The 26,291-nt window shown below is 44.5% G+C and overlaps 1 protein-coding gene across 2 annotated transcripts; it reads left to right on the forward strand.

Annotated features, from left to right (window-relative positions):
* Positions 1–2,048: 2,048 nt before the first annotated feature.
* On the forward strand, positions 2,049–25,023 carry LOC147443744 (uncharacterized). 2 transcript variants are annotated; one of them, XM_086526545.1, is made up of 9 exons: positions 2,049–2,279; positions 2,450–2,694; positions 22,514–22,631; positions 22,705–22,791; positions 22,904–23,024; positions 23,096–23,736; positions 24,011–24,123; positions 24,199–24,291; positions 24,503–25,023. In XM_086526545.1, exons 1-9 carry the CDS (start codon positions 2,259–2,261, stop codon positions 24,606–24,608), a joined length of 1,545 nt encoding a protein of 514 aa, XP_086382671.1. In that variant the 5' UTR covers positions 2,049–2,258; the 3' UTR covers positions 24,609–25,023. The 2 variants fall into 2 exon arrangements, with proteins under 2 accessions (XP_086382671.1, XP_086382672.1); XM_086526546.1 differs by lacking the exon at positions 2,049–2,279 and having other exon boundaries at positions 2,556–2,694; positions 22,422–22,631.
* The last annotated feature ends 1,268 nt before the right edge of the window (positions 25,024–26,291 follow it).

Raw genomic sequence — 26,291 nt, forward strand, 5'->3', positions numbered from 1 at the left:
CAGACCATGGTCTTCGAACTCCATGAAAATTTTAGTCGACCTGCGAACGCTTGCCAAATCTCACAGAAATCGGAGAAAGTGAGTAGGCATGTGCTGGAGCTGCTGGCGACTAAGCCCGAGAGGACGTAACCTGCTATGACACCACTTGTTGGAATTAGGGTTACAAGAAACCACACACAGCTTGGAGAAGAAGAAGGAAGCTCAAGGCAGACAATAGAGAGTGTTTTACTTAGTGTGCATTGGAAAGATAGATAGCCCTAGAATGAATGGGCGTATATATAATGCATAGGGGAAGAAAACCTCCTAGTGAGGAAAAAAATGCCCCAACGGTCCTAAGTGTGTTCACACACATCACTACCACATGTATATGGTAACAACAAAAAAGAGTGGGAAGCAGCTCCCTACGAGGTCATTGACATCTCATCAAATGGGAAGGCACACATATCAGAGGAGGAACTAGCCAAGATCCCAACAAATGTATTCATTGGAAAGTTTCATCAAGTTGCAGATGGTACCAAAGTAAAGACTACCATCTTTCCAAGAGAATTGTGGACCTTGCACCTTTAGAGAGAGGTAATTGAAGGATCCAGATGCCTTCATCCGGATACATTTTTCAGCTTTTGCCATGGGGAACTAACTTCTAGAGAGCCCACAAGCTTATGAGCTCAATCCAATACAACAGTGAAGCCACACCGACCAACAAGGATGGTGAAACGGTCAAAGTCAGGATAACTGATGAGCTCATTAATCAGGCCCTCCACATACCAGCAGGAAATCATAACCTGGTCTTATGGACTTGATCTATACCGAGACAGAGTTGCCCCTGAGATTGATCTCGCAACATCTCAAAGTTCAGAAACCACCCCGCTACACATAGCCGAATTTTCACATAGCGGTGGTAATGGCCATGGGGCTAGCAGAGCAAAGGTTTATGAGATGTGACCTTGGCAATTATATCCTAGAAAATCTAGTTGAAGCGAACCTAAAGGGTAGCGAAAGATTCGCATATCAAGCCCTTGGTATGATTGATCAACTACCACCGCGGCAGAGTCACAATTGGACCTTTTGCACAAAGCCAAGCATGCAGTCACATCAGTTGGAGGATCCTCCTCTACATCTACAAAAAGACACACAAGAGGACAAAGTTCCAAGGCAAAGATCACTGACAGTGAAGCGACAGAATCTGATATGGAATTCAACGGAGAAATCAAGCCAAGCAACATAGGAGGAAGAGGATGACATTATCGTCCCTCTAGTCAAGAACAAACACATACCACCCGAGCAGATACCCAAAACACACACTCAAAGATCAGCTCGACTGCAAGAGGAGAGACGAAAGCAGCTTGCAGAAGAAAAGAAGAAAATTGATGAAGCGGGCTTTGATGCGGACGATGAAGACGGTCTGGAGCTAAATAAGAAGTTAGAGAAACAAAAGGCAGAGCAGATGGAAAAAATTCGGCAGTACAAACAAAGGAAAGGGCGGAAAATGTGGAGCGAGTTGACACTTTTAGACAACACATCCACAAAGTGCTCAAGAGAAAAGCCAAGTAGTGAGAAGCCGAGGAATCAAAGAGACAAAGGGTACAAGATTTAGAATCTCATATGGACTCTCCCAAAGATCATCACACAACACAAGAAGAATCGCCAAGGGAGGAAGATGCCGTAGATCAACAACATCATGATGCTATAGAGAGCAACAATTCTCACCAAAGCCGAAGAGACCACCTCCTGCAGGTGAAGAGAAAAAGGAGATCAAGAGAATCCCAAAATGCCATTGACTCGTGGAAACTAGGAAAATATCCCTCATATTTGGCAACTTTTACCAAAAGTTCCCCAAATGCCTATACCCTTAAGTTTAACCAGGATTCCCAAGGTACCCCCTTGTTATTCTCGCGAACATCTCTCAAGCCGTATGTTTTGCAACTATTTTGCAAATGTTCATACTATTTCTTTCTTAAAATAACAAAATTATATCATTTTTTTGCACATATTCATACTATTTTTCTTAAAATTTCATATTACATCGATTTGAGCATATACATACAGAAACCATTTTAACGACTTGTTAAACGCCTTCGTAGCTGATGGAATTTCTTTCGAACGCTAAGGTGGACGTAAAGCACAGAGGGAAGAGGAGAGTGGAAGCTTGAGGTTGCAGCATTATTTCTGTTGTGCTCGACTGGTTTCATTTAAGCATTGCCCATCTGCTTGTGGAGCATAAATCTGAAGGGTTTGCTTCTTTCGGAAAACAGCCCGTCATGGGCCGGCCTGAGAGAATGGTAATTCTGTGTACGCCTTTTTTTTATGAAACTCTGGATGATGGTTTATTTCTAGCTGAACTCATTCTCACGAAAATTAGCATGTTGGGTATCAGAAAATTTAGGGTTCTGATCATTTTAAATAGACAGGGTGATCTATGCTTTACTGTTTGGTTTCTTTTGTTACACAGGAGCATTACAGGGACGAAAGAGACTATGGCAACCTTCTTGATGAAGATTATGGGGATGAATATGAGGAGAAACAGGATCTGGCAGAGCCATTACAAAGGGAAGAAGAAAATTATTCTCAAGAATGCCAAGAGTATTATGAGCGTAGAGAGAGGTTGAAAGAGCTTGAAAGGCAGAGGTTTCGACGCCTCAGTGACAATGGGAAAAGCATTTCCAAATCAACAAGAAAACCTCTACCATATGACAAGTAAGAGTTCTTGTTAAGCTAGCTTTGCTGATAGCATCTATAAATTTCTGTTATGTAGTTCAAGAAACTTGCTTTTGTTGGATATGCACAATCAACTTCGATCATTGTGAAAATTAAAAAGTCTTTTAACCAGGCAATGTGTTTGTAAGAGGATAAAGGTGCGCTAAATCATTCTTTAGAATCTATATGCATCTAATCGCACATCTGTTTGCTGGTATACTCTCATAAACAGGGGTTTTCCATGCGTATGTGATGATAAGTCTTTTTTAGCTTCGTGAAAGATTTCATCTAGTAGTTTCATAGCATAAGGCACTATACAAACAGAGATACTTTCAGTGCTAGTTTTCAGGCCATGCCTTTGTCTTCATCATTCTTCTATGTATCTGCCATTCCCTTGGTTTGTTTCTTTAGATTGTGGATGATTAATTACTTTCTATTGTAGTAGAAGAGACAAACAATATGCTGCCAAGTCTTCAATTTCTCTATTAATTGATATACATGTAACACAATAACGTGGATGCTGGGCTTAAAAAATTCAGCCAGAGAGCTTGGTTAAAAAAACAAAAAGCTAGAGAGAGAAAATAGGGAGTGTCCTAGGGAGAGAAGATATTTTTTAAGAGAATCAATGTGCAGTCAAGGAGGCTTCTTGCCGTGATTCATAGTTTAGTTAGGTTGACCTTTTTAAGGTATGCTGGAGGAAAGTGGTAGCTACTTGCACTTCTTGTCATCCTATAACTTAGGATCATGTGTTTAAGGTATGTTTGAGAAAAGTGGTAGCCACTTGCGTTTTCTTTGTCTTTCGCAACAGGAGTGCGACCCTAAAGCCTGTTTCATACTGCCTTGTAAGTCAAACCAATTGTCTTGGATTGTTAGGTAATAAGCAAGTAAAACCGGTGGCTATATTGAAAAATGCACTTTTTAAGACTCATATAATGCTTCTAAAGCAATAATCAGTTGTTGATGACATATAGGCACCTAGCCATAGCTGTATGACTAGTAAAAGCTGGCAGCTGGCTGCTTATATTCAATTTGTTGAGTTCGCATATGTCGGTATGATCAATATGACATTTGTGCCTGTGACAGCTTGATGACGTGGCATCATGCATGAACTTGATTGATTGGACCATAGAAGAGCCGTAGGACTGAGCACGAGAGGCGTTCCCCCATATATACGTGATTTGCACCGCAAATCGTCATGCATTGATAATGTGGCAGTCCGCACGGGCACTTGGTGACGTGGTATATTTGGTGAGGAGATACTTTTGGGTGCGAGTTCTAAAGCAGATGACCTATGAGTGCTTTTGGACCAGCTTTCAATAGTAGTACACTCTTTAGTGTACTTTTAACCACTGCTTATAATAACATAAATTTTAATTGCTTTGGCCAAAGTGCCTATAAAAGAGGGACAAAGGGTCTTAGTCTTGTCAAATTGAACAATTGTAATAAAACAACTCATTAATAAAATAAAGAAATACCACCAATGGTGCCTATTTGTGGGCTAACTCTCCAAAGGTGTACATTCACCTCTTCCGTGTCGTCTCGGGCATTCAAGTCTAAAGTGCTTTTCAGTTTTATTCTAGTCGCTTAAAGTATGTTCTAGTGATTTCCCTTGTGCATGTGGTGCCATAACTGGTGGTATTACAGATCAGCAATTTGCGTTTTCACCAAATAAATTGGTAATTAGAGACTTTTAAGGATGGTGGATTAATAATAAAGTTTGTCACCTTCTTTGGTGTTTGCGACAGAAAGAAAGCTCTTCAGTTTCTTCAATAGTTTGACAACACCCACTTCTTTGGTGTTTGCAACAGAAAGAAAGCTCTTCAGTTCCTTCAATAGTTTGACAACACCCACTTCTTGGAAATTACACAAAAGAATTTAAAATGTCATGTGCTGTAGCGTTTCTAAGACAGTGCTATGCAGTGGTGGAGTGCTTTATTGACCACGCCGCATACTCCACGGACATGGCAACGTTATTTTCCCACAACTATCTCATGTCCCTCTTTGAAGTATAACTACTTGTAGATTGGGGCAATTTAAGATGGTCTCCGAGGACACCCTAGAAGATTATAATTATAGATTTTGGGATGTGTATTCTTCACGAAAACCTAATCTTAGAAGATCAATGTGAACGATAGCTGTACCTTCACCACTATACAAGTATTACCTCTCTAAACAGGTCACCACTATGCAAGAGTTTATTCTAGTGTGAAAAGACGAAAGAACATTCCATTGACCAAACTCATCAAAATAAATTCACTCTTCAAGAACAATGGAGCCTGTCATTGCAACGTCCCAGCCTCATTTCAAAGAAAAGAGCAACTTTTTAGCAAGAAGGTAGTTGCTTTGGATGTCTAGGCGTCACACTTTCCTCTATTGTCGGGGTGCATAGGTTGTTCTCTAATGGGAAAATTACCAAAATACCTTTGAAATTCGTGGATATACCCAAATTGTCTCTCAATTTTCAAAAATTCGCAAAATGCGTTATAGTTTTCCCAAAATTCCCAAAATACTCCTTGTGAATCTTGCAAACATCTTTGAAGATACTTTGGTGTTCAACTCTTCATAGAAAAATTGGTTCTCTTTCAGTACGAGATCTTCCATTTCCATAAAGGATACAATGGCTAAGTTGGGTCCCACATCATGAAGCTTGGAAATTGTGACGCCCTCTGTGACGCCCTCTTGGGAATGCCTTGGCATCACAAGAATGCTGCCGTGTCACGTGCACATCTAACCCTATGTGCATGTGGACAAGCCATCTCAAGTCTAGGGTTCAAATCAGCTTAGGAAGTGTTCTTGCACCGTTGTGAGCCTGTGCGCAGGCCGTGCATGTCCAGGGATTTAGAGTAGTTGCATATCCTCTGGTTAAAGCATGATCATCAGCATGACATTCAATACCCATCATGATTATTTTACAGTGTATAGAACCCATTTTTCCAATTTACTCATTTTTCACTTATTATTTAATAAGTGACTATTGGAAAACTGAGTAGGGCAAATTTGCTAAGTCACTATATAAGAAACCTAGCGCTAGCACTTTTTGGCAGAAGAAGTTCTAGCAACTTGTAGTGCACCTTCTCAGCAAGACCGGCAGGAGGCCTGGCATTTCCAGCCAACAAGAACTGACAATGTTTTTGGGATTTCCTCTCACTAGCGTTTTCAACAGCAAAATCAGCATAGCGTTTTTCATCCGTAGCAGATTCCACCTAGTGTTTTTCAGTTGCAAACCTAGCCTAGCATGTTGCAGTTTCCGGCGTCATATCAGCCCCAGTACATCAGCTTTTCCAGTTTTCAGCACTTAGCTTCGTAGGTCGAGCCCCTCTTGCAGATCTCACCTACCCGCAACAGATCCTCCCCGTACCGTCGAGTCAGCCAGCGTTTTCAGATTCAGCCTGCTGTCCACAGATTTCAGCATCTACGTTTTCAGTGCATCGTCGTCGCGTCGTCGTTGCTGCTGTTCTCGTCGACACAGTGTCAGAGATTAGCAGAAAGTCAGCATTTTGCAGATTTCAGCAGTTCAGCTAGTGTTCTCAGATTTCAGCTTGTCCTCGTCGTCGACATCGTCGGCAAGTCCATTGCACCTAGACCATCGTACTAGATTTGTGTAATCAATAGCATAGACCTCTCTCGCCATAGAGAGGGGGGCCCTTGGAGGAGGGTTTGAGAACCGTCTGGTATCGTATTCTTCTCTCTCTCTCTCTCTCTCTCGCAGTCTCAACACCTTCATTCACAGTAGCATTCACTTTGTTTGTGATCATTGCACTATCTTACTAAAGGAACGGAAGGCTCTTCCTTCCGTAAGTAAAAGGAACCCTTGAGCACAGTTCAGAGCACTCATCTTGAGCAAGATCAACATTCAGTTCCACTGCACCTTACATTGGTATCAGAGCTTTGGCAGTGTTCTGTATCACTCAATGTCACGTGACACATCCAACCCTATGTGTCCGTGGACAAGCTACAGCATGAGTAGGGTTCAATTCAGTCAGTTTAGTTAGATTAGGAAGTGATTTGGCACTTTGTGAGTCTGTTCGCAGACCGTGCATGTCCAAGCACTTAGATTAGATGCATATCCTCTGGTTGCACACAACATGACCATCAGATTCCAGTTAGATCCCATCAGTAGCATTTTTACAGTGCATAGACCTCCCTATTTTTGACATTTTTCACTTATTATTGTTAAGTGACTTTTGTTGGAAAGTAGGTAGGGCAATTTTGCTAAGTTTGTATATAAGCAAACCTAGCGCTAGCACTTTCTGGCAGAAGAGGCAGCAAGAGCACTCGCTCAACAGGCAACTTCTCAGCAGAACCCCCAAGGGGCCTAGCGTTTTTTGCATCACAGCAGAAGGCGAGCGTTTTTGGACCAGATCAGCCAGCGTTTTTGCTCTTGCAGATTCTTGGTGATAGCAGACCGAGCAGAAACCCCAGCGTTAGCAGATTCTCCACAACCTGACCATTTTCAGCCCTAGCGTTTTTGCATCTGCAAGGCACTTCAACATTTTTGCAGATCTTCGCGATGGAACCTCCACAAGCATCAGTGTTTTCAGTTTTCAGCAGTCAATTTCCGCAGTACAACCCCCGAACTTCGCATATCTCACCTTCCCGCAGATCCTCGCCGCACGGTTAGATCCCGCGAAGTTTGCAAATTCAGCCCGGAAAACGCAGATTTCAGCATCTGCGTTTTTAGCGCGTCGTCGCCGCATCGTCGTCATCGACATTGTCACCGACATAGAGTCAGAATTCAGCAGATAAAAGATTTGCAGATTTCAGCCCTTAACATTTTCAGATTTCAGCCTGTCGTCCTCATCGTCGTCAACATCGTCGGCAAGTCCAAGCATTGTAGAGATTTGTGCAATCATAAGTAGACCGCTCTCGCCATAGAGAGTGGGGCCCTTGGAGGAGGGTTTGACAACATCTCCAGTGTCGTATTCTCTTCTCTCTCTATCTCTCAGTCTCAGCACCTTCACGCACAGTGTCCATTCAATTTGTTTGTGTCCATTGCACTCTCTCATTAAAGAACGGAAGGCTTTCCCTTCCTTAAGTAAAAGGAACCTTCAACACAGTTCGGAGCACTGATCTTGAGCAAAGTTCAACATTCACTTCCGCTGCACCTTACATTGTGTCACGTGACACATCCAACCCTATGTGTCCGTGGACAAGCTACAGCACGATCAGGGTTCAGTCAGTCGAGTCAAGTCTAGATTAGAAGTGATCTGGCACTTTTGTGAGTCTATTCGTAGACCGTGCATGCCCAATCACTTAGCATAGATGCATATCCTCTGGTTGCACACAACATGATCATCAGTATTCCCATCAGAATCCATTAGAATCAGTTAGATGAATTTTTCAGTGCTTTTAGCCTATTTTCCCTATTTTTGGTATTTTCACTTATTATTTTTAAGTGACTTTCCAACAAAAGTAGGTAGGGCAATTTTGCTAAGTTTGTATATAAGCAAACCCAAGTTAGCACTCAATGGCAGAAGAGGCAGCAGGAGCACCGCTCAACAGGCACCTTCTCAGCAGGACCCCAAAGGCTTCTAGCGTTTTTGCTCCACAGCAACTTGGCTAGCGTTTTTGGACAAGACACCACAGATCAGCCAGCGTTTTGCATTTGCAGAGCCACGGCGACAAGACCACAGCAGATCAGCCTAGCGTTTTTGCATCTGCAGAATCCCGGCGACAGAAACTCCATTTTCAGCCCTAGCGTTTTTGCATCTGCAAGCAACCTCAGCGTTTTGCAGATCTATCGCGACAGAATCAGCCCTAGGACCAGCGTTTTCAGTTTTCAGCAGTGAGACATCGCAGATTAAGTCCCGAACCTCACAGATTTCACCTTCTCGCAGCAGTTCCTCGCCGCACGGTCAGTTTCCGCAAGGTTTACAGTTTCAGCCCGGAAAACGCAGATTTCAGCATCTGCGTTTTCAGCGCGTCGTCGTCGCATCGTCGTCATCGACATAGAGTCAGAATTCAGCAGAAAGAACATTTGCAGATTTCAGCCCATAGCGTTTTTGGACAACAGTAGAAAGATTGCAGATTTCAGCCCTTAGGTCGACTTCGTCATCACTGTCGTCATCGTCGACATAGCCTAGACTTGCATTGGTCTCATACATTTGCTCGCACAGTGTCCATTCACTTTCTTTGTGATCATAGCACTTTCCCTTAAGAATGGAAGGCTCTCCCTTCCATAAGAACTAAAAGGAACCTTGAGCACAGTTCGGAGCACTTATCTTGAGCACAGCGCAAACAATCATTCCGCTGCACCTAACATTGGTATCAGAGCTTTGGAAGTGTTCTGTATCACTCAAGGAAAGAACCACAAGAATTTTTTTGCTTGTTGAGGTCGCACGAACCCAAGTTCGCTTGGGCGTGTCCATTCCTAATCGTGTTTTGTTGAAGAGTGACAGGAATCCCAAGAAAGAAGGGCTTGTCCAGCCTCCCCTTGTGTCTCTTTTCACTCATTGAGAGCGGACCGTGCACTTAGCGGCCGGCCAATCGACGTGAGGTGGGAAAAAGCAACCTTAGTGTGAGCGCAAGGCCGTCAAGGGGTGCGCCCGCAGGAAGGAGTAGAACTCGGGTGAAGAGAAGATCCTTCTCAAACGCGGTTTGCAAGCGAAAGAAAGCCTCAAGAACCTCAAGACCCTCAAGAACCCAAGAATCAAGACCCCCAAGAATCCAAGTTGCTTGTGAACTTAAGAACCCAAGACCACAAGAACCCACAAGAACCCACGACTTCAGAATGGTCATCACTCGAAGCGGAATGGATACTTCGCTTGGAGGCGAGAGCATGAGAGAGGCGAAGAAGAATTTTCCACACCAGGAGGTTTTTCCGACCCTCCCCCTTTTCCGTCTATGACAAAGATTGCACTAACTCCTATGGAGGAGTTGAAGCAGTTGTTTATGGAAAGACAGTTAGAACGCGAAGAAAGAAAAGCAGAAAGAAAGGCCTACGAAGAACGAAGGGCAGCCATAGAGCGTGAGCACGAGCAAGCACGCTTGGAAGCCAAAGAAATACAAGCCAAATTTGATCGCGAGAACAAAGCCCTCAAAGAAAAGAGCGACCAACACATGAAAGAATTCTTGCGACTCTTTTCTCAAGTTCAGGCACAGATGCAAGAGATTCGGGAAAAGGAGACTATCTCAGTCTCTTCTTGTCTAATGCATGATACTCGGGATTTGCATGATTGTGTAAAGCATGATGACGATTTGATTGACAATGACTTGCATGATGATTTGAATGACAATGATAAGCATGATGATTTGGATGACAATGACAAGCATGATGATTTGCATGATCAAGATGTGATTTCTCACGAGCATGATGAGTTGCATGAAGATGATGTGATTGTTCACAAGGATGATGTGTTAGTGGATGCTTTTTCTAGCGAAGCTAACCTCGTTGTAGATTCGATCAATCACGAAGAACCGATCTTGGCTTTCGAGTCGAGGTCCAAAGCACCCCCATAGGACGATTCGATCATTTAGGAAGATGCGATCTTGGTTTGAGCCTAGGACCAAAGAACCCTCACAGGAAGTATTATGTGTTCGCATGATTGATACGCACGCATTGTTCGAGTGTTTCATTCGTGATCGTTTCCTGTATTTTAGTCAGCATCTTTATGTGATCCCTTTTCTTAGGCATGACATATTGTACGTTGAACACGTTTCACTCATGAATGAGCACGAATGTATGCGGATTGTTCATGAAAAGCTGAAAAGTATGCATTCAAAGAAGTCACATTCTATGTCTCTTCCTTGGCATGATACATTTGTAGAAAGAGCACATGAAAGTATGAGCACCAAGCATGGCATTTCCGTTGCAAATTGCCACAATTGATTGCTTTAGATTAGAAGAGAGAGATTCGATCTCATTGTTTGCGTGTGTGTGGTGAATGGTCTAGCACTCCGTCTCTTTGTTCATCTACATTGCATGCAGAGTCTTTAGAGAAGACAAGATTTTTTCCACTCACTTTACATGGAATAGGTATGTTCATGGTTTTGTGTTGGAAATGGTTTCAGGAATTTTCAGCTATGGAGATTCTTGAAGAAGAAAGAAGCATGACTCTCGACAAAGTTGAAGCATCGAAAGAGCCACAGAAAACTTTGTGTCGCTCTCGGCGTGGCCCAAAGAAGCAAGCTTTGCAGACCTTTATGACGTTCAAGTACCGCACGACCCACACATCAGAGTGGACCGGCGAAGAGTCCCTTCCAGGATTCCGGATGCTATTGGCGATCTCCTTTGACGCCATACAATTCGGTACTAGTACCTCACTTTGAAAAGGAGGGGATGTCACGTGACACATCCAACCCTATGTGTCCGTGGACAAGCTACATCATGATCAGGGTTCAGTCAATCCAGTCAAGTCTAGATTAGAAGTGATCTGGCACTTTTGTGAGTCTATTCGTAGACCGTGCATGCCCAATCACTTAGCATAGATGCATATCCTCTGGTTGCACACAGCATGATCATCAGTATTCCCATCAGAATCCATTAGAATCAGTTAGATGAATTTTTTAGTGCATTTAGCATATTTTTCCTATTTTTGGTCTTTTCACTTATTATTTTTAAGTGATTTTCCAACAAAAGTAGGTAGGGCAATTTTGCTAAGTTTGTATATAAGCAAACCCAAGTTAGCACTCAATGGCAGAAGAGGCAGCAGGAGCACCGCTCAATAGGCACCTTCTCTGTAGGACCCCAAAGGCTTCTAGCGTTTTTGCTCCATAGCAACTTGGCTAGCGTTTTTGGACAAGACACCACAGATCAGCCAGCGTTTTGCATTTGCAGAGCCACGGCGACAAGACCACAACAGATCAGCCTAGCGTTTTTGCATCTGCAGAATCCCGGCGACAGAAACTCCTTATTCAGCCCTAGCGTTTTTGCATCTGCCAGCAACCTCAGCGTTTTGCAGATCTATTGCGACAGAATCAGCCCTAGGACCAGCGTTTTCAGTTTTCAGCAGTGAGACATCGCAGATCTCACCTTCCCGCAGCAGTTCCTCACCGCACGGTCAGTTTCCGCAAGGTTTACAGTTTCAGCCCGGAAAATGCAGATTTCAGCATTTGAGTTTTCAACGCGTCGTCGTGCATCGTCGTCATCGACATAGAGTCAGAATTCAGCAGAAAGAACATTTGCAGATTTCAGCCCATAGCGTTTTTGAACAGCAGTAGAAAGATTGCAGATTTCAGCCCTTAGGTCGACTTCGTCATCACTGTCGTCATCATCGACATAGCCTAGACTTGCATCAGTCTCATGCATACCATTTGTACCAGATTGTGCAATCATAAGTAGACCACTCTCGCCGACGAGAGTGGGGCCTTCGGAGGAGGTTTTTACAACGTCTCTGGTGTTGTATCTCTCTTCTCTCTCTATCTCTCAGTCTCATACATTTGTACGCACAGTGTCCATTCACTTTCTTTGTGATCATAGCACTTTCCCTTAAGAACGGAATCCCTTCCATAAGAACTAAAAGGAACCTTGAGCACAGTTCGGAGCACTCATCTTGAGCAAAGCGCAAACAATCATTCCGCTGCACCTAACACATTGGTATGAGAGCTTTGGCAGTGTTCTGTATCACTCAAGGAAAGAACCACAAGAACCACATAATTTTTTTTTGCTTGTTGCAGTTGCATGTAACCCAAGTCCTCTTGGGCGTGTCAATTCCTAATCGTGTTGTTGAGGAGTGACAGGAAACCCAAGAAAGAAGGGCTTGTCTAGCCTCCCCTTGTGCCTCTTTTCACTCATTGAGAGTGGACCGTGCACTTAGCGGCCGGCCAGTCGACGTGAGGTGAGAAAAAGTAACCTTGGTGTGAGCGCCAGGCCGCCAAGGGGTACGCCTGCGGGAAAGAGCAAAACTTGGGTGAAGAGAAGATCCTTCTCTAACACAGATTGCAAGCAAAAGAAGAATCTCAAGAACTCAAGCACCGCACGAACCCAAGACCCCCAAGAACCCAAGTTCCTCGTGAACTTAAGAATCCAAGACCACAAGAACCGACGACTTCAGTGGATGGTCATCACTCGAAGCGGAATGTATACTTCGCTTGGAGGTGATGAGCATGAGAGAGGCGAAGAAGAATTTTCCCCACCAGGAGGTTTTTCCGACCCTCCCCCTTCCCCATCTACGCCAAGGATTGCACTAACTCCTATGGAGGAGTTGGAGCAGATGTTTATGGAAAGAAAGTTAGAACGCGAAGAAAGAAAAACAGAAAGAGAAGCAGAAAGAAAGGCCTACGAAGAAAGAAGGCCAGCCATAGATCGTGAATACGAAGAAAGAGTGGCAGCCATAAAGCGTGAAGCACGATTGGAAGCCAAAGAAAGACGAGCAGAATTTGATCGTGAGAACAAAGCATGAAAAGACAAGAGCGACCAATACATGAAAGAGTTCTTGTGACTCTTTTCAGTTGTGTAGGCGTAGTTTGAACCGAATCAGGAAAAGGAGACTCTCAGTCTCTTCTTTTCCAAAGCATGACACACATGATTTGCATGATTATGATAAGCATGATGATTTGAATGACAATGACAAGCATGATGATTTGCATGATGACCAAGATGTGATTTCTCACAAGCATGATGATTTGCATGAAGCTGATGTGATTGTTCACATGGATGATGTGTTAGTTGATACTTTCTCTGGTGAAGCTAACCTCGTTGCAGATTCGATCAAGAATTGATCTTGGCTTTTGAGTCGAGGTCCACAGCACCTCCCCAGGCAGATTCGATCAATCGCGAAGACCCGATCTTGGCTCTCGAGCCTAGGTCCAAAGAACCCTCACAGGAAGTACTATGTGTTCGCATGATTAATCAGCACGCATTGTACGAGTGTTTCATTCGTGATTGTTTCATGTATTTTAGTCAGCATCTTTATGTGATCCCTTTTCCTAGGCATGACATTGTACACGTGGCACATCCAACCTTATGTCCGTGGACAAGCTACAGCATGACCAGGGTTCAATTCAGTCAGTTCAGTTAGATTAGGAAGTGATCTGGCACTTTTGTGAGTGTGTTCGCAGACCATGTGTAAGGTGCAGCGGAATGAATGTTGAACTTTGCTCAAGATGAGTGCTCCGAACTATGCTCAAGGGTTCCTTTTACTTACGGAAGGGAGAGCCTTCCGTTCCTTTAGTGAGAGAGTGCAATGGACACAAACAAAGTGAATGGACACTGTGAATGAAGGTGCATGAGACTGAGAGATAAAGAGAGAAGAGAATACGACACCGGAATGTTGTTAAACCCTCCTCTGAAGGCCGGCGAGAGCGGTCTACTTATGATTGCACAAATCTCTACAATGCTTGGACTTGCTGACGATGTCGACGACGATGAGACGGGCTGAAATCTGAAAACGCTAATGGCTGAAATTTGCAAATCTTTATCTGCTGAATTCTGACTCTATGTCGATGACGATGTCGATGGCGACGACGACGCGCTGAAAACACAGATGCGGAAATCTGCGTTTTCCGGGCTGAAACTGCAAACTTCGATGGATCTGACCGTGTGGCGAGGATGTGCTGCGGGGAGGTGAGATCTGCGAGGTTCGGGGGTTCTATTGCGGAAACTGACTACTGAAAACTGAAAACGCTGAGTCTAGGACTGATTCCGTCGCGAAGATATGCAAAAACGCTGTTGATCTACTGGTGTAAATTGTTAACGCTAGGGCTGATCTGTCTTCTGCTGTCGCCAGGCTGCTGCAGATGCAAAAACGCTTGCTGATCTGTGTGCAAAACGCTAGACCTTCTTGCAGATGCAAAAACGCTAGGCTTGCTGTGTTCCTGCTGAGAAGGTGCCTATTGAACTGAGTTCCTGTTGCCTCTTCTGCTAGAAAGTGCTAACTTCGGTTTGCTTATATGTTATCTTAGCACAATTGCCCTACCCAGTTTCCAACAAAAGTCACTTAAAAATAATAAGTGAAAAATGTCAAAAATAGGAAAAATAGGTCTATGTATGGTAAAAATGCTCCTGATGGGTTTTGACTGTAATCTGATGATCATGATGTGTGCAACCAGAGGATATGCATCTAATCTAAGTGTCTGGACATGCACGGTGTGCGAACAGACTCACAAAAGTGCCGGATCACTTCCTATTCTAGACTGACTTGATTAACCGAACCCTGGTCATGCTGTGGCTTGTCCACCGACACATAGTGTTGGATGTGTCACGTGACATCCTCTCCTTTTCAAAGTGAGGTATTGATACCGAACTGTATGGCGTCGAGGGAGATCGCCAATAGCATCCAGAATCCTCTTCGCCGGCCCACTCTGATGCATGGGTCGTGCGATACTTGAACTTCATAAAGGTCTGCAATGCCTTCTTCTTTGGGCCGCGTCGAAAGCGACACAAAGTCTTCTGTGGCTCTTTAAAAGCTTCAACTTCGTCTAGAGTCATGTGTCTACCTTCTTCAAGAATCTCCGAGGCTGAAAATTCCCAAAACCACTTTGAACACAAAAACATGAAGATACCCATTCCATGTAAAGTGACTGGAAAAATACTACTCTTCTGTAGAGCCTGAGCATGCAATGTAGATGAACATATAGACGGAGTGCCAAACCGTTCATCAAACACACGCAAACAATGAGATCTAATCTTGTTTTTCTGATCTATCCTTGTCAATTGTGGCAAATCAAAATGGAAATGCCGATGCGTGATGCTCAAACTTTCTTCTGCTCTTTCTACGACTGTGTCATGCCATGGAAGAGACATGGAATGTGAATTCCTTGAATGCTTTTTTTTAAGATTTTCATGAATAATCCGCATAAATCCGTGCTCATTCATGAGCGAAACGTGCTCAACGTACAATATGTCATGCCTAAGAAAAGGGATCACATAAAGACGCTGACCTGACTAAAATACAGGAAATGATCACGAATGAAACACTCGAACAATGCGTGCTGATTAATCATTCGAACACATAGTACTTCCTGTGAGAGTTCTTTGGACCTAGACTCGAGAGCCAAGATCGGTTCTTTCTGAGGGGGTTCTTTGGACCTAGGCTCGAGAGCCAAGATCGGTTCTTGGTGATTGATCGAATCTGCAATGAGGTTAGCTTCGCTAGAAAAAGCATCAACTAAACCATCATCCTTGTGAACAATCACATCATCGTCATGCAAATCATCATGCTTGTGAGAAATCACATCTTGATCATCATGCAAATCATCATGCTTGTCATTGTCATTCAAATCATCACGCTTATCATCATGCAAATCTTGTGTGTCATGCCTTGGAGAAGAAGAGACTGAGAGAGAGTCTCCTTCTCTTGAATCCTTTCAATCTTCGTCTGCACATTTGAAATGAGAGAGGAAGAATGAACAACTTTCTTGCGATCTAATTTTGTTTTTCTTTTTGCGTACTTGCGATCAAATTCTTTGGCCTCCAAGCGTAATTGCTCGCGCTCACGCTCGCGCTCCATGGTTGCCATTCTTGCTTCGTGCCACGTTGTCATCATGTCCATCATCGTCTTGCACCAAGCTTCCATAGGATCTGGTGCAATCTCTGGCATAGATGGGGAAGGGGGAGGGTCAAAAAAACCTCCTGGTGGGGAAAATTCTTCTTCGCCTCTCTCATGCTTATCACCTCCAAGCGAAGTATCCATTCCGCTTCGAGTGATGACCATCCACTGAAGTCTTGGGTTCTTGTGGTCTTAAGTTCTTAAGTTCACGAGGAACTTGGGTTCTTGGGGGTCTTGGTTCTTGGGTTCTTGAGGTTCTTGGGGTTCTTATTTCGCTTGCAATCTGTGTTAGAGAAGGATCTTCTCTTCACCCGAGTTCTACTCTTTTCCGCGGGCGCACACCTTGGCGGCCTTGCGCTCACACCAAGGTTGCTTTTTCCCACCTCACGTTGATTGGCCGGCCGCTAAGTGCACGGTCCGCTCTCAATGAGTGAAAAGAGACACAAGGGGAGGCTGGACAAGCCCATCTTTCTTGGATTTCCTGTCACTCTTCAAAAACACGATTAGGAATCAACACGCCCAAGAGGTCTTGGGTTACGTGCGACCGCAACAAGCAAAAAAAAAAAAAAGTGGTTCTTGTGGTTCTTTCCTTGAGTGATACAGAACACTGCCAAAGCTCTGATACCAATGTAAGGTGCAGCGGAAGTGAATGTTGAACTTTGCTCAAGATGAGTGCTCCGAACTGTGCTCAAGGATTCCTTTTACTTACGGAAGGGAGAGCCTTCCGTTCCTTTAGTGACAGAGTGCAATGGACACAAACAAAGTGAATGGACACTGTGAATGAAGGTGCATGAGATTGAGAGATAGAGAGAGAAGAGAATACGACACCGGAATGTTGTAAAACCCTCCTTCAAGGCCCCACTCTCTATGGCGAGAGCGGTCTACTTATGATTGCACAAATCTCTTCCGTTCCTTTAGTGAGAGAGTGCAATGGACACAAACAAAGTGAATGGACACTGTGAATGAAGGTGCATGAGACTGAGAGATAGAGAGAAGAGAATACGACACCGGAATGTTGTAAAACCCTCCTCCAAGGCCCCACTCTCTATGGCGAGAGCGGTCTACTTATGATTGCACAAATCTCTACAATGCTTGGACTTGCCGACGATGTCGACGACGCTGAGACGGGCTGAAATCTGAAGACACTAATGGCTAAAATCTGCAAATCTTTATTTACTGAATTTCAACTCTATGTCGATGACGATGTCGATGGCGACGATGCGACGACGACGGGTTGAAAACGCAGATGCTGAAATCTGTGTTTTTCGGGCTGAAACTGCAAACTTCGATGGATCTGAGCGTGCGGCGAGGATCTGCTACGAGGAGGTGAGATCTGCGATGTTGCTTGTTGCGGTCGCACGTAACCCAAGTCCACTTGGGCGTGTCGATTCCTAATCGTCTTTTTGAAGAGTGACAGGTAACCCAAGAAAGAAGGGCTTGTCCGGCCTCCCCTTGTTCCTCTTTTCAGTCATTGAGAGCGGACCGAGCACTTAGCGGCCGGCCAATCGACGTAAGGTGGGAAAAAGCAACTTTGGTGCGAGCGCAAGGGTGCGCTTGCAGGGAAGAGTCAAGCTCGGGTAAGAGAAAAGCCTTCTCAAACACCGATTGCAAGCTAAAGAACTCAAGAACCTCAAGAACCCAAGTTCCTCTTGAACTTAAGTACCCAAGATCTCAGTGTATGGTCATCATTCGAAGCGGAATGGATACTTTGCGTGAAGGTGATGAGCATGGAGGTGGTGAAGAAGAATTTTCCACACTAGAAGGATTTTCCGACCCTCCCCCTTCCCCATCTACGCCACGGATTGTACCAAACCCTATGGAGGCTTTGGTCAAGTCGATGATGGACATGATGCTACAATAAGAGGCGCAACGCGTAGCCTTGGATCGCGAGCGTGATCAAGCGTGCTTGGCGGCCCAAGAAAGAAAGGCAGCCTTGGATCGCAAGCGTGAGCAAGCGCGCTTGACAGCCGAAGAAAGAACGGCAGCCTTGGAGCGTGAGCGTGAGCAAGCGCTCTTGGCGGCCGAAGAAAGAAGGGTAGCCTTGGAGTGTGAGCGTGAGCAAGCGCGCTTGGCGGCCAAAGAAAGAAAGGCAGCTACTGAGCTTGAGCGTGAGCAAGCACGCGAAGCTCAACGCATAGCGGCCAAAGAAAGGCGAGCGGCCTTGGAGTTGGAGCGTGAGGCGCATAGAGATCAACGCATGCAAGAGTTGGTCCTATAGGTACTCACCTCGAAGCTCGAGCCGGTCAAAGATGTGGGCAGCTCATCAAGTAGCACAAGCAGAGATTCGGACTCCAAGTGACTTTTGTTGGGAACTAGGTAGGGCAAATTAGCCAAGGAAATATATAAGCAAACCCTAGCACTAGCATTTCTGGCAGAAGAGCAAGGAGAGCACAGGCACCAGTTGTAGCAGGCTGCTCCCTCTCTCTCTCAAGCAAGATCCCTAAGAACCCTTGCGTTTTCCCCTCAAGGTAAAGCCAGCGATTTCAGCACTTCAGCGATTCCAAGCCAGCAGATCTCCATCAAGCAGCATCAGATCAGCGCTTTGGAGCCCCATCAAGCTAGCGTTTTTCAGCATTGAAGGCCAGCACTTCAGCATTTTTGAACAGCAGAAAACCAGCGTTTTCCATGCAGCAGAACCTGCGTTTAAGGCCGCAAATTTAGCAAATAAAAGATGCAGAACCAGAGATTAAAAGGCAGCAGAACTAGCGTTTTCCAAGACAACATGGTAGCGTTTTCAAAGACAGCAAGACAGCGTTTTCAGCAAGGCATCAAGTACACGAGACGGCCCCAACTTGGTGCGGCAAGAACCGACTCATAGCATTCAATTTTCAGCCTTAGTGTCGTCGACCTCGACATAGCACCACTTAGATTTGCATCGGCATCTTGTACCAGATTTGTGCAATCAATAGTAGACTACTCTGGCCATAGAGAGTGGGGCCTTCGGAGGAGGGTTTGACAACTTTTCTGGTGTCGTATTCTTCTCTATCTCTCAGTCTCAGCACCTTCATTCACAATGTTCACCACTTTGTTTGTGTCCATTGCACTCTCTCACTGAAGGAACGGAAGGCTCTCCCTTTCGTAAGTAAAAGAAATCCTTGAGCATAGTTCGGAGCACTCATCTTGAGCAAAGTTCAACATTCACTTCCGCTGCACCTTACATAAACCTTAAGAAGTAGAAGGAGAAGTTTTACCAACTTACAAAGCCTTGCTGAGTGGGGGCAATTTTTAAAGTAGTTCCCGCCAACTTATGGGCTCCGTCCGATGGGGCTAGTGACACAAGACAACTAAATAAAGTAGGATCAACACACACACACACACACACACAAGCCTTACGTAAAAACGCGATGACGTGGCAGTTGTACGATGCCGACAATTTGCAATGATGACGTGGTAGCTTGTGCGAATTGCATTGCTGATGTAGGTGTACGGATTTTCATAATTCGTGCTGGCAGCTTTTTCCACGCTAGCTTTTAGACCAGAAGCTTTCGAGTTTGAACGCTTTTCATGTAAACTGCTTTTAGAGGCCAAGGGCCTTTAAATATGACCCATGGGCTCTCACTCCGACAGTCTACCTGCGGGAGATGTAGAGTAGAGCCATGAGAGTTGTATACAGTTGAAGCAATATAAAGAAATACCAAAAGGTGCGCCAGTGTTTGGGGCGAGTGCTCTCTTGGGGGGGAACTACGCCACTCCCCTCTCTCTCTCTCTCTCTCTCTTTCAGTTTAGTGTTATTTGAAGTGCTAAAAGTTGTTCAGTCTGTTCTTTTTCGTTGGCACGTGGTGCCCGTTGCGTTACACTGAGAAATCCCGTGGCTTGAGAGATCTTTGATTCTTTTGAGTAGTTCCCCAGGACCCCATGGCATACTGTTGCAGAAACTGTAAAGATTTCCTTGGATCTCTCTCTCCCGAAAAGCGAGAAAATTTCTTGTGAACTCTGGAAGCGCCATCTTGCTTTGTCTCCTCTTTGGAAGGACCGGTATGCTAAAAGCACATGATTGGAGCTTTGATACCACTGTAACGGGCGGGCACCAGTGCCAACAGAAAAGAACAGATTGAACAAACTTTTAGTACTTCAAAACAACTGAATTGAAAGAGATGCACGACACACGAGACACGGAGTGATAGAGTTCCACCCCAAGAGAGCACTGGCCCCAAACCATGGCGCCCCTTTCGGTATTTCTTTATGTTGCTTCAACCGAGTACAACGCTGACACTCTTTGCTCTGCATCTTCAGGCGGGAGCATGCTAGAGAATGAGTCCTCGACACATATTTAAAGGCCCCTTGGCCATGAAAAGCACTTTACATCAAAAGCATATGATCGTAAAAGCATCTGGTCTCCAAAAGCAAGCCAGTGCATTTTTTGGGAATTTCGTACAACTGCACGTTATCAGCTAATGCAATTCGCGAGGTTCGTACGTTGCCAGGTCAGCAGGCTATCAACGTGGAATCCGAGTGACACGTCAGCATGTCATCAAATTTTACGCCATTATCATATGTGTGTGTGTGTGGGTCTTGCTTGTCTTTAGTGACTTGGGCCCCATCGAGACAGGGGTCCCATAAGTTGGTAAAACTCTTTTAATAATTGGGCCTCTCGACGAGGAACTGCAAGTTGTTGAGAACTTTTCTTCTTCTACTACTTCTAGGGTTTAGGCCCCTTGGCCGGATTTGCAAGTCGGCTAGGGTTAGGTCTTGGGAACCTTAACTCGTCGGGTCTTCAGTGGCTTGACATGTCAGCAGTTTGTGACACTACTTCACACGTGGTTTGCCACAACAGGAGGGGAGACAGAGGTGGGGAAGAGGAGGAGAATGATGCACCATTGCGATATGCATGTTTAGCGAGAGCATTCTGAAGTGCTCGAGACTAGGAGAGATCTACCTTATGGGAGACTTCAATGCTAGGAGATAAGAGCAGACAGTGTGAGATCTGTGATTTTGAGGATCTAGAGATGCTTTCTATCTTGGAGGACATAAGCCGAGCGAATCGTCGCACCGTCTTGCCCACATCTGGTAGACTAGCAGGGAGTAGCACAGTGGACTACATCATTGGACCTCGAGAGGCATCACTCTTACATCCATCCGTCACCATGCCCCCACTGCCCATCGGAGCAGATCATGCATACCTTCCCTATCCTTTTCCAGCTCACCCATCATACACACAACACCCACATACACCACACACCAGCATCCACTTTACCCATGAGCTTGCACATGTCTATTGTCACGTGCACATGGCTCTCTGTGCCACGTGGACATGCTTCATCGACTTCCAGAGCCAATTTTGCACCTATCCCTAGCTAGGAGTGTCTAGAATTCTGGGAGGATTGGTACCGGCAATTATGGGAGCCTGTTTGCAGGACCTGGGCCATCAGCAACCCCTCATCGAGACAGATCCAAAGGTGGATAAAATCAGCCCGGGCAGTGCTTCATCTTGAAGAGTTACCGTGGCGACATTCCCCATTCGAGTCAGTAGAGTCTGCAATTGAGGTATCATGTGTGCACAACCATTCATGCTGAAAGCAATCATGACCGCAAGGAAAGAAGTAAAGATTTGTGGAAATGTAAAGTCTAGATCTTCACCATTTCAATTCCGCTGCACCTGACTTCTAGGCATCCCAGGTTTATGAGGGTATATGCAGCTTAGACCGTGACGCCCCTTTGGCCACTCTCACTAGCCAGATATCTTCTGTATCACACATCAGCCATCAGTGGCTGACCACCACCCTCGTGACGATGCTCCAGAACCGATGTAATTTTTAAGATGGAGTCCACTCGTGGCAGAGAGAACATGGCCTAGAAAATGGGATAGCATGGGGATAAGCTCAGTCACCTACATCAGTCCCATACAAGGGGAGAAAAAGAGCAAAGAATAGGAAATTATTCCTGAGAATTGCTGGTTTTTTTAGCCATACCTTCCAGGCTGGAAATCTGATTCATGGGTAATGTTGAGCCTTTTTGATATTGTATGTTGCATGACGAGGAGGCCCTCCAACCTTTCCAGGCATTGAGCATGGTGAGGCTACTATAACAGGTTGGGTTTGGTGCTTTGCCCTTCTGCAAACCTCTGTTTGCTACTCATGGAATCTCATGGGTGGGGTGTCAGTCACTTTTGCAGCATGCAGGGACTAATTTTCTTCTGTCCTTCCTGAGTCCTCATTATTGAGTCAAGTGAATTTATATGGCTTGCTTGTTTGATAGTCAAGGCTTTAGTTGGAGTATTTTGCATTTTAGAAAGAAGGCACAATAGCATCTGTGGAGACATGCTGTTAGTTGTCATCCTTCGCTTCTTTTTTTGTCATGCAGTTAAAAAGGTCGACGTGAGTTGAACAGATGCAGAGTGTTTGGAAGGTTAGTTGTCTAGCAGCTAATGATGATAATGCAAACTTTCGGTGCAGCTATGGGAGTTTTTTTGGCCCCTCTGAACCGATTGTGACCAAAAGGATTATTGCTGATGTCCGTGCTAGAGAGACTGCTAGTAAGGTTGCTGCAAGGCAGGCTCAGGAAGTTTCAGAGGTGCGTACTTTCTGTTCATGAGGTTTATGCGCCTTTCTTGGGGTAATTCTTAATCAAATCCGTTCTTTCTCAGCCGCAAAGAGTTTCAAAAGGATCATCTGGAATGGTATCAGAGTCAAGAGTGGTTGAGACAGCAAAACCATCAAAGGGTGTAAATGAGGTGTGTGCAGTCTTACTTGGCGGTCTTACAATGTGAAGTTATTATTGTAAGGTAAAAACACTTTAGTACACCATCATTAAGTTCATAACTGAGACATGGTGCTCGTAAACAGCAAGCATTGAAGTTGCAGCGGTTGAAAGAAGCACGGGATTACTCTTTTCTCTTTACTGATAAAGATCCCACAGCATCTCCCCCATGTGACGAGGCACGCTCTATAACAAAGGAAAGGCAAGGTAAGGGTTTGTTTTTGCCGGTCCCAGCATAAGTGAGTTTTGGATTATCCTGACACACTGCCATGTTGCAGACAATAATCGTACCAAGCATATCCCCTCCTCAGCTAAAGGTGCCTCTGGGCAGCCTCCAAGAGGGCCCAATTCTGCCAAACCGTTGGCTTCTATTTCGGCAAAGGCAAGTATGGAAAGTAAGGCAGTTGCGCCAAAAGCTCAGGAGAGGCAATCGGCTCCGACGGCGAAGTCGTCAAAGCTTCCCGAGAGGCCTCCTGTGTTGAAGTCAAAAGTGTTGTTTCAGTCGGGATCGATTTCTAACCTTAATAAGACAATATCTGGACCAGGGCGGCCTGCTCAAGCTCAGCAAGCTCGCCCAAGTGTTTCTATGGCAGGGTTGTCGAATGGAAAGAAACCTCTTTCATCTGCAGTGGCATCTCAATTAAGAAGCTTAGTTGCACCTGCTCCTAAGGGGGCTAGCACGCTCTCTGTGCCAAGTACTTCTGCTAAACCAGCTCCAGGAAAAGGTCCACCATTGAAATCGGCTCCCTTTGGTAGTGTGGAAAAGAAGCTGCCACAATTGCCAGGAAGTAAGAGTCAGCTGTCAACAGCTTCACGTCCAGACCAGAAGCGACCCGGGGTGACAGCGGGCCGGGGAGTTTCCACTCATCATGATCAAAGGCGGCCGCTGCCTACACAAGCTGCTGCTTCACAAAAGATGGTGCGTTCACTTTGCACGTTGATGTTTGGCTTTAGTTCTATCTGCCTTTAGGTGGCCTTTGACATGTGATTTCTTTCTCAACATCATTTTCACCTTCCAAGGAGCATAATTGGTCCCATTGAGCTTTTCAGCTTCCTCTCAAGCTAGGTGCTATGGCAAGACATTAGTTGTATTAAGGCCAAAAAATGGAGAATTGGCTCAAGTTTTTAAGAAATATTAAGAATACTGCAAAAGATTTTTCTCTAGAAACCTTTTGTGTGTGTGTTGGTAACAGAAGTCAAAGCCACTTCCTTCGAAAAGGTCATGGGAGTCGGAGTCTGAAGACTCCTTTCTGGATGATGATGATGATGGTGGTGACTACAGGAGTGCGATTCGGAAGATGTTTGGGTGAGTCTAGAACTGGTGTCTATGTAGTTTGTGGAATTCAAGCAAGGCCTCATATGTATGTGCATTTTTTTCCAGCTACAATCCAAATAAATATCGTGATATAGATGACGAGGATGATCGAGCAATGGAAGCAAATTTCCATACAATCCAAATGGAAGAAAAAAGGAGGTACCTTTTTAGTTTAACACACTTGACGTTTGTAGGGATTTGGTTTCAGACACAAACATATGCATGCACGCACTATGGTTTCATATTAATTATAATGGCTTGTGAAGAACTCGTGATTTTGAACCCACATTTTCCTTGATATGTGAAATTGAGGTATATGAAGGCTATATATTGCATTGTCCATATGTAATATCTTCTCTCTATGTTATAGTGCAAGGATTGCTCGAGAAGAGGATGAACGAGAGCTGGCATTGATAGAGGAAGAGGAAAGAAGAGAGAGGGAGATGGCCAGGAAAAGACGAAAGCAGCAGCGATGATTTTCCTATTTCAAGATTCTTCATTCCTGTGCCTTGAATTGATATGTTTTCAGAAAAATGATGAGCAGACCCTTGATAACAACTGTACAAGATGCATAGTAGATGTTGGGGTTGGGCACATGTAGTATCATATCTTGCAGCTCATCAGTCATTGTGTAATGTATGATGGTTGTTTCCATGAAAAAGGTCCTGCAATTCATGTTGTACAGTTTGTTCCCCTTGCACTAGATTCGCAGTTTTCCATAGTGATGGGGATGCAAATTCCTCTGATTATAATTCGACAACCCCTAACCAGGCCTTCATGAATGTTCCTTGTAGAAGGTGGTATTGGTAAATTAGCTAGCCTTCCGATTCACGGTTTTGTAACATTCCTCACAATTTATGAATCTTAAAATACATTTTTACCTCTGACCAACTCGAACTGGGACAATGTGCAGTGCATTTTGCAATGACCAGTTAATTATGTACAGAGAGAGTGAGGATTGATATAACATTTAATGATCATAAGGCGAATTACTTAGATCGTTTTGACTATTCTCTTGTAACTATTTTGTTGTATTTCATTGTTTTTTGCACTTGCCTTTATGGGTTTGAAAGAACCTTAAACTTTCTTAGCAGCCATAATATGCATGGAAATCATTGCCGATAATTGTACGACACCTCAGCATGTGGAATAAATATTGCATGTGCGGCTGAACTTGACTGTACATGTGTTGCAGAAAGGATTGTTTTCATGCGTTGCTCTAGGAGCTTCACGGGTAGAGAACAATTATTGGCTCCCCTCCCCTGGACCTTGACAGCCCTTTACTGACCTTTCCCTTTGTAATCACTGCTCCGGCACGGCTCTGGACTCCCTGCCTGCTGCCATGCAGCTGCAGTGATTATGGAGAAACGTTAGTGAAGTACACTATAACTTATTTGACATATATGTGGTGCGTTGGTAGGCCCAACCCTATCAATTTTTCGACGATAGGATTTGACGCTTTCAAAGTATGGGTTTCACCCAAGTTTACCCTTCCCTTTGGAATGGATTTTCTTTTTTGTTAGCCCTTAAAATGACAAGGTTGCTTTCCTCTCTCTAATTTAAATCTTGTGTGGCCTTGCCCATTTTGATGACCTTTCACTAGATACAACCCTTTTGTTAATGTGTCCAATGCTTGTAGTTACTCGGGTATGGTGCTCTTTTATTTATTTATAGTGCAAAAAGTGAAGCTCCTTTCTTGCAATGTCAATCTCTAGTGGTGCTCTGATTGCTGGATACATGGTAAACAAAAACTTGATTGTTTTCGACAAAATGCAATGCCGAGTGACATTCTCTCTCGTCATACTGACCAAATGGCATGCATGCATGCACGATTTGTGTGTTTGTTTGTCCTTAAATATGCATGCAAGATTTATCTACAAATTTCTACCTCTCGCATTGCATGATTTATATGCATGCCGTTCGATATGCTAGGTTTTCTGTGCAAAGAGTTGTTCAATCATAAAACAATAATTTTACGGATTAGCATCTAGCCTAGAAATTCTAGAATGCAAGACAAATGAGGAGGCAAAGAAGAAATGAGGATATATGTACCTACTACGGAATGGCCACTTAGATGTTAGTAGATGGGATGATCACAGAAACTTATCTTCGCTAGGTACCTCTCTCAACTCTATTAAAACGTCTTTTCACGAGTCCTT

This window comes from Adiantum capillus-veneris, chromosome 13 (genome assembly GCF_014529385.1).
Source record: "Adiantum capillus-veneris isolate H3 chromosome 13, ASM1452938v2, whole genome shotgun sequence".
NCBI lineage: Eukaryota > Viridiplantae > Streptophyta > Polypodiopsida > Polypodiales > Pteridaceae > Adiantum > Adiantum capillus-veneris.